Here is an 8071-nt window from a genome sequence, read left to right as displayed (position 1 = left end):
CAAATGAAGACAATGAAGTTACTGTGAAAAGCCCCTAGTCGCCACATCCCGGCGCCTGTTCGGGGAGGCCGGTACGGGAATTGAACCCGCGCTGCTGGCATTGTTCGGCATTACAAGCCAGCTGTTTAGCCCACTGTGCTAAACCAGCCCCGACCATTCAGCCTCTGACACTGAAACTCAGTCACAATCAAAGCAGTTTATCGAGAGAAGGATTCGCTGTTTTGCAAAAACCATGCGGCAGAGATGGACACTGGCTATATTTTCAATCCCCGAGCAATGTAAAAACAAATCACTCCGAGTGATCAAGTCTAATCCCACATTGGGGATGCGGCAGGTTAAACATTGTAGTTGGGTCAGGGTGATCTCTTGCTCTTATTTGTGCAATAATAAAGTAAGATCGGGAGTAGGTCTCACAGCCTATTGAGTCTGCTCTAATACCATTAGCTATGTCCCCACATCCCCTCATTCCTCAGTGTCCAGTAATCGTATCGGTCTCAGTCTTGATATTCCTGAACCAACTGAATAGCCACAACTCACTGAACTGCAGGATCTGACCAAGGGTCCTCAGGCTGCACCTTCTTAACCCACGACTGCTAGCATCTAGAAGGCCAAGCAGCAGCAGACACATGGGGAACCCCACCTAACCAAGCCACTCGCCTTCCTGAAATATATCGGCTGTTCCTTCACTGTTGCTGGGTCAAAATCCTGAAACTCCCTCCCTAACAGCGCATTGGGTGTACCTACACCACACGGACAGCACTGGTTCAAGAAGCAGCTCACCGCCTCCTTCTGAAAGGGCAATTAGGGATGGGCAATAAATGCTGGCCTTGCCAGCGACTGCCACATCCTGTGAATGAATTTATTTTTAAGTCACTGGGACGGAGAATTCTATAAATCCTCAATCCTCTGAGTGAAGACATTTCTCCTCCACTTCAGCGTGGAACAGCCAATCCCCGTAACGTTTATTTATTTATTTTTATTTGTTCAAGTGTTGTGGGCATCACTGGCGAGGCCAGCATTGATTGCCCAGCCCTAATTGCCCTTGAGAAGTTGAAGGTAACCCTGAGACCACCGTGTCCACATTTCCAACTCTCACTGAGGATCTAATGGGCAGCACGGTAGCACAAGTGGTTAGCACTGTGGCTTCACAGCGCCAGGGTCCCAGGTTCGAATCCTCGCTGGGTCACTGTCTGTGCGGAGTCTGCACGTTCTCCCCGTGTGTGCGTGGGTTTCCTCCGGGTGCTCCGGTTCCTCCCACAGTCCAAAGACGTGCAGGTTAGGTGGATTGGCCGTGATAAATTGTCCTTAGTGACCAAAAATGTTAGGAGGGGTTATTAGGTTACGGGGATAGGGTGGTAGTGAGGGCTTAAGTAGGTCAGTACAGACTCGCTGGGCTGAATGGCCTCCTTCTGCACTGTATGTTCTATCTACACGTTTGATTTCACCTGATCCATGAAAGGGAATCAGATCCAGAGTGAGTGTCGCGGGAAGTGATCACAGACATACTGGAAGCATTGGGTTTTGAGGGGCCATTCGGAGGGAGAAGGGATAGGGTTTGGGAATTGTTTCCGAGTGTTTCCGAGTGTAAGAGCTTCGCTGAAGGCTTTGTCAGTGACAATGGAGTTGGTCGCGATGTCCTGTGCCCAGGGCTATGCCAATGTTACCAGCAGCTGAACGGTGCACAGACAGCTGAGCGGTTTCTGATCATCACTCAGTCATAGCCAAGATTTAGAGCTCACTCTGTGAAGATAGTCCACTTGCTGCTGACATTTCCGAATTCCGTCTCTCCCTCTCATCTTCTCCCTTCTCTCCTACCTTGGAGACCAATCCTTTTGGCCTGGTCCTGACCTGTTGCTGTGGATCTGAAATGATGTTGATGTCGGCCCGTGTTCTGTCTTTCATTGACTGAGATTAATTCCCTTTGATGCTGCAGATTAACGCAGAGGACAAATGGAGGATTGTGAGAGACACGAAAGGGACTTCAAAGAGGCCACTTCTCCCCACTTCCTCAAGGCCATCTCTTCCATCCTGACCCTTCTTGAAGTTACGGCGGCCGCGGGACACGGGGAGCTCAGCGAGCCCGATTGCAAACAGTTCAAGAGCGAGATTGAATCTGCGCAGAGAGAAACGCTGGCAGCGGAGGAGGTGGCGAGCTGTGCTGTCGATCTGATTGATGGCAGTTGTGAGAAGCTGGTGGTTCAGCATGGCAAACTGAGCAAGGAACAGAGAGAGCTGCAGAAATGCATCAAATCCACACAGGAGCAGCTGGCAGAGGTGGGAACTCAGAGGAGACGGATTCAGGGGCAGATTCAAACAGCCATGACGTCACTGAGACACGCGGAGCAGATACTGAGGACAGCCAGGGCCAAAAAGGCAGAGAAACAAACTGGAAGAGACATCGGGATTGGCTTGAGTTTTGTTCTCCCGTGTATCGGTAAGCGGAAACATTTCAGAATATCGTCATAAGTGGATTGTGCAAAAACTGACCATGACATCACCCATCTTCTGCCCATCCCCAGTTCATTGGCTGTAGAAACCCCTAATCATGATGTTGTTACCTCCAGAGTTGACTAGACCACTGTATTCCCAATGGCCTCCATCTTCCCTCAAAGTTTAAACACTTCTGAACTGTTCCCACTCTTCCCACATGCTGACTCACACCGAGTTACTCTGCACATCATGCTTGTGCTCACTGACATACACCTCAGTCCAGCAACATCTTTATTTTAAAATTCTCAACCCTGCACCCAAATCCATCCAATGGCCTCGCTCCCTATAGCCTCTCCCTCCCTATCTCTGCAATCTCTTTCAGCGCCCACACCCTCCAAGGGATCGGCATGCCACTGACCTCTTAGACATCCTCGAGTTTAATGCCTACACCACTGCTAACCAAGCCGTCAGCTGGGCAGCACGGTAGCACAGTGGTTAGCACAGTTGCTTCACAGCCCCAAGATCCCAGGTTCGATTCTCGGCTTGGGTCACTGTCTGTGCGGAGTCTGCACGTTCTCCCCGTGTCTGTGTGGGTTTCCTCCGGGTGCTCCGGTTTCCTCCCACAGTCCAAAGGCGTGCAGATTAGGTGGATTGGCCATGATAAATTGCCCTTAGTGTCCAAAAGGGTTAAGAACAAAGAACAAAGCAAATTACAGCACAGGAACAGGCCCTTCGGCCCTCCAAGCCTGTGCTGACCATGCTGCCCGTCTAAACTAAAATCTTCTACACTTCCTGGGTCTGTATCCCTCTATTCCCATCCTATTCATGTATTTGTCCAGATGCCCCTTAAACATCACTATTGTCCCTGCTTCCACCACCTCCTCCGGCAGCGAGTTCCAGGCACCCACAACCCTCTGTGTAAAAAACCTGCCTCATACATCTCCTCTAAATCTTGCCCTCGCACCTTCAAGCTATGTCCCCTAGTAATTGACCCTGGGAAAAAGTCTCTGACTATCTATTCTGTCTGTGCTCCTCATAATTTTGTAGACCTCCATCAGGTCGCCCCTGAACCTCCGTCATTCCAGTGAGAACAAACCAGGTTTTTCAACCTCTCCTCATAGCTAATGCCCTCCATACCAGGCAACATCCTGGTAAATCTCTTCTGCACCCTCTCTAAAGCTTCCACATCCTTCTGGTAATGTGGCGACCAGAATTGAACACAATACTCCAAGTGTGGCCTAACTAAGGTTCTATACAGCTGCAACATAAGAACATAAGAACTAGGAGCAGGAGTAGGCCATCTGGCCCCTCGAGCCTGCTCCGCCATTCAATGAGGTCATGGCTGATCTTTTGTGGACTCAGCTCCACTTTCCGGCTTGAACACCATAACCCTTAATCCTTTTAGTCTTCAAAAAACTATCTATCTTTACCTTAAAAACATTTAATGAAGGAGCCTCAACTGCTTCACTGGGCAGGGAATTCCATAGATTCACAATCCTTTGGGTGAAGAGGTTCCTCCTAAACTCAGTCCTAAATCTACTTCCCCTTATTTTGAGGCTATGCCCCCTAGTTCTGCTTTCACCCGCCAGTGGAAACAACCTGCCACATCTATCCTATCTATTCCCTTCATAATTTTAAATGTTTCTATAAGATCCCCCCTCATCCTTCTAAATTCCAACGAGTACAGTCCCAGTCTACTCAACCTCTCCTCATACTCCAACCCCTTCAGCTCTGGGATTAACCTAGTGAATCTCCTCTGCACACCCTCCAGTGCCAGTATGTCCTTTCTCAAGTAAGGAGACCAAAACTGAACACAATACTCCAGGTGTGGCTTCACTAACACCTTATACAATTGCAACATAACCTCCCTAGTCTTAAACTCCATCCCTCTAGCAATGAAGGACAAAATTCCATTTGCCTTCTTAATCACCTGTTGCACCTGTAAACCAACTTTCTGTGACTCATGCACTAGCACACCCAAGTCTCTCTGCACAGCGGCATGCTTTAATATTTTATCGTTTAAATAATAATCTCATTTGCTGTTATTCCTACCAAAATGGTTAACCTCACATTTGTCAACATTGTATTCCACCTGCCAGACACTAGCCCATTCACTTAACCTATCTAAATCCCTCTGCAGACTTCCAGTATCCTCTGCACTTTTCGCTTTACCACTCATCTTAGTGTGTCCTTGCTTAAGTTACTTCCTACTTTCCTTATTTTCCACAGAGATTTTGTTTGTTCCCAGCCTTCTAACCCTGACAAATGCCTCATTTTTCTTTTTGACGAGACCTACAATATCTCTTGTTATCCAAGGTTCCAGAAATTTGCCGTATTCATCCTTCTTCCTCACAGGAACATGCCGGTCCTGAATTCCTTTCAACTGCCATTTGAAAGCCTCCCACATGTCAGATGTTGATTTACCCTCAAACATCCGCCCCCAATCTAGGTTCTTCAGTTCCCGCCTAATATTGTGATAATAGGCTTCCCCCAATTTAGCACATTCACCCTAGGACCACTCTTATCCTTGTCCACCAGCACTTTAAAACTTACTGAATTGTGGTCACTGTTCCCGAAATGCTCCCCTACTGAAACTTCTACCACCTGGCCGGGCTGATTCCGCAATACCAGGCCCAGTATAGCCCCTTCCCTAATTGGACTATCTACATATTGTTTTAAGAAGCCCTCCTGGATACTCCTTACAAACTCTGCCCCGTCTAAGCCCCCAGCACTAAGTGAGTCCCTGTCAATATTGGAGAAGTTGAAGTCTCCCATCACAACAACCCTGTTGCTTTTACTCCTTTCCAAAATCTGTCTACCTATCTGCTCCTCTATCACCCGCTGGCTGTTGGGAAGCCTGTCATAAACCCTCAACATTGCACCCTTCTTATTCCTGATCTCTACCCACATAGCCTCGCTGCCCTCTGAGGTGTCCTCCCGCAGTACAGCTGTGATATTCTCCCTAACCAGTAGCGCAACTCCGCCATCCCTTTTACATCCACCTCTATCCTGCCTGAAACATCTAAATCCTGGAATGTTTAGCTGCCAATCCTGTCCTTCCCTCAACCAGGTCTCTGTAATGGCAACAACATCATAGTTCCAAGTACTAATCCAAGCTCTAAGTTAATTTGCCTTACCTGTTATACTTCTTGTATTAAACCATATACACTTCAGGCACCAGTCCCGCTGTTTTCAGCAACATCTCCCTGTCTGATCTTCCTCAGAGCCATACTGGCCCTATTCCCTAGTTCTCCCTCAATTGTTTCACCTTCTGACCTATTGCTCCGGTACCCACCCCACTGCCATACTAGTTTAAACCCTTGGGTGGGGTTGCGGGGTTACAGGGTGGGGTGCAGACGTGGGCTTGAGTCGGATACTCTTTCCAAGAGCTGGTGCAGGCTCGATGGGCCAAATGGCCTCCTACTGCGCTGTAAGAGTCGGCCGTGTGATAAAGTCATGGCTGATCGAAGTGTGGCCTCAGCTCCATTTTGCTGCCTAATTGGTTTTTGACCAGACAGTGATTTCTGCCCTAATGTCTCCTTCTGTGTCCCAGTGTCAGGCCTTGTCTGAAACACGCCTGTGACACACCTGAATGGAGACATTTTCCAAATGGAAGACTGTATAAATAGAAGAAATCCCGTGGCTACTTTTCCGAAGAATATTTCAGGGCCGTTAACCCCCGGTGGCCTGTACAATATTTACCCCCTCATTCTCCATCACAAAATCAAATGATCTGGTCATTATCACATTGCTGTTTTTCGGAGCCTGCTGTGTACAGATTAGGAGCTGCGTTTCTACCTTGGCCACCTCCAATATCGTTCATTATTGGCTGCGACGAGCTTCGGGATGTCCTGGGATCATGAAAGGTGCTGTATGACTGCAAACTTTTTTCAACTTTGACAAAACAGAACATTCTAGGATGAGTGGGTGTGTCTGTGTGTGGGTCTCAGGGGTAGTGGGGGGCAGGGGGGGGGGGGGGGCTGGGAGGGTAGATGGATGTAGGGATGTGAAAAAGCTCAGGAAGAATCCAAAGTTTGGGAACTAACAGCCGGTGGCTCTTCTGCTGATTGAACTGTGGAGGGAAGGCTCTGGGAAGCAGGGGCCACATTGGGATCAGTGAAGGATTTAGAAATCAGGCAAGGGTTTGTTTTGGGAGATTCCTGGAGTCTCGTGGAGGTCTGTACAGACAGAGATGATATGCTATTGGTGGGATTGATTGGTGGGATAGGTTTGATCTCAGCCGGGTGTCTCTTGGTTTGGGATTCCCGAATTGTGATGCTGGTTTGGGTGCCCCTGGGAGTTGGAATTCTGTGGATTTTCAGTGGTGTTGGAAGTTTCTGATTAGGTTGGCTGAATTGGGAGTTGTGTAATTGAGGATCTGTCTGTCACTTCAGCCTGAGAAGCGTGTTCGATTTCTCTTTCAGGGATTCCAATGGCGGTAGCCTTTGAGAAGGAACGTATGTACAGGAAGTCTGAAGTGGACATAGCTTTGGAGGACCTCTCGCAGGTGAAGGCGAGCATCGTGATGGACGAAGAGGAACTGAACAAACTCAACAGGCAGGCACCTGAGCTGGAGAAGGAAATGGAGAGGGCAGCAGATACTCTGAGTGGCGTGAAGCCAGAGTTACTGAAGAACAAACAATCCCGAGCTGCATTGGCCAACGTCCAGTCTAAACTCAAAACCTGCTACCAACACCTGTCTGCTCTTCATGGGCGAGTGAGTGCGTTGAAAGCTCAGACACAGAACATGTACAGCCTGGCTCCCCTCATCCCCTTTATAATCCAGGCTGGTGCACATGTTCAGGAGGAAATCCCAGGCACTGAGCTACTGCTAACTGAGGCTCATGTCCACAAGGTCTTAGACAGGCTCAGAATTATTCTCCCCAAACTGAAGGAAAGTGACCTTTCAGACAATGCCAGTTATATGTAACTTTAATAAAATATATCTATCAATTGAAGAGAGCAGAATGTGGTTATGGAATAATTTGCTGCTGGTCAGTTGAAGGTGAGCATAGGAACTGGAGATGGTATTGGATTGGATTTGTTTATTGTCACGTGTACCGAGGTACAGTGAAAAGTATTGTTCTGCGTACAGTCCAGACCGATCATTCCATACATGAAAAGAAAATACATAGGGCTCACATAAAATACACAATGTAAATACATAGACTCAGGCATCAGGTGAAGCATACGGAGTGTCGTACTACTCAATAGAGAAGATGGGTGGAGAGATCAGGGGCAAAATTCCCCGACCCCTGCAGGGTCGGAGAATCGCTCCAGGCCGGCGAAACTCCCGCCCCCGCCGTGGCAGAAATTTTCCGCCACCCGGGAATTGGCGGGGGCGGGAATCACGCCCCGCCGATCGGCGCGGAGTGCACGCCGGTCGGCGATCCCCCCGCGACGATTCTCCGGCCCGCGATGGGCCGAAGTCCCGCCGCTGAGAGGCCAATCCCGCCGCCGTGGTTTCAACCACCTCTGGTGGCGGCGGGATTGGCGGCACGTGCGGGCCCCCGGGGTCCTGGGGGGGGGGGATGCCGGGGCAATCGGACCCCGGGGGGTGCCCTCACGATGGCCAGGCCGGCGATCGGGGCCCACCGATCAGCCGGCGGGCCAGTGCCGTGGGGGCGCTCTTTTTCTACCG

At 49.4% G+C, this 8071-nt stretch overlaps 1 protein-coding gene across 1 annotated transcript; it reads left to right on the top strand.

Annotated features, from left to right (window-relative positions):
• The first annotated feature begins 1750 nt into the window (after nucleotides 1–1750).
• On the top strand, nucleotides 1751–7392 carry LOC119976696. The gene is made up of 2 exons (XM_038817404.1): nucleotides 1751–2434; nucleotides 6855–7392. The coding sequence occupies exons 1-2, from the start codon at nucleotides 1951–1953 to the stop codon at nucleotides 7358–7360; spliced, it is 990 nt and encodes a 329-aa protein (XP_038673332.1). The 5' UTR covers nucleotides 1751–1950; the 3' UTR covers nucleotides 7361–7392.
• The last annotated feature ends 679 nt before the right edge of the window (nucleotides 7393–8071 follow it).

Source organism: Scyliorhinus canicula, chromosome 1 (assembly GCF_902713615.1).
Source record: "Scyliorhinus canicula chromosome 1, sScyCan1.1, whole genome shotgun sequence".
NCBI lineage: Eukaryota > Metazoa > Chordata > Chondrichthyes > Carcharhiniformes > Scyliorhinidae > Scyliorhinus > Scyliorhinus canicula.
This window is presented reverse-complemented; position numbering and strand designations above follow the sequence as displayed.

What these genes read in the sequence shown, in the direction of transcription:
- LOC119976696 (XM_038817404.1), top strand. Translation starts at nt 1,951, where the DNA reads ATGGAGGATTGTGAGAGACACGAAAGGGACTTCAAAGAGGCCACTTCT. An exon ending in TTTTGTTCTCCCGTGTATCG is followed by an intron (nt 2,435 to 6,854) that starts GTAAGCGGAAAC and finishes TTTCTCTTTCAG; the next exon opens with GGATTCCAATGGCGGTAGCC.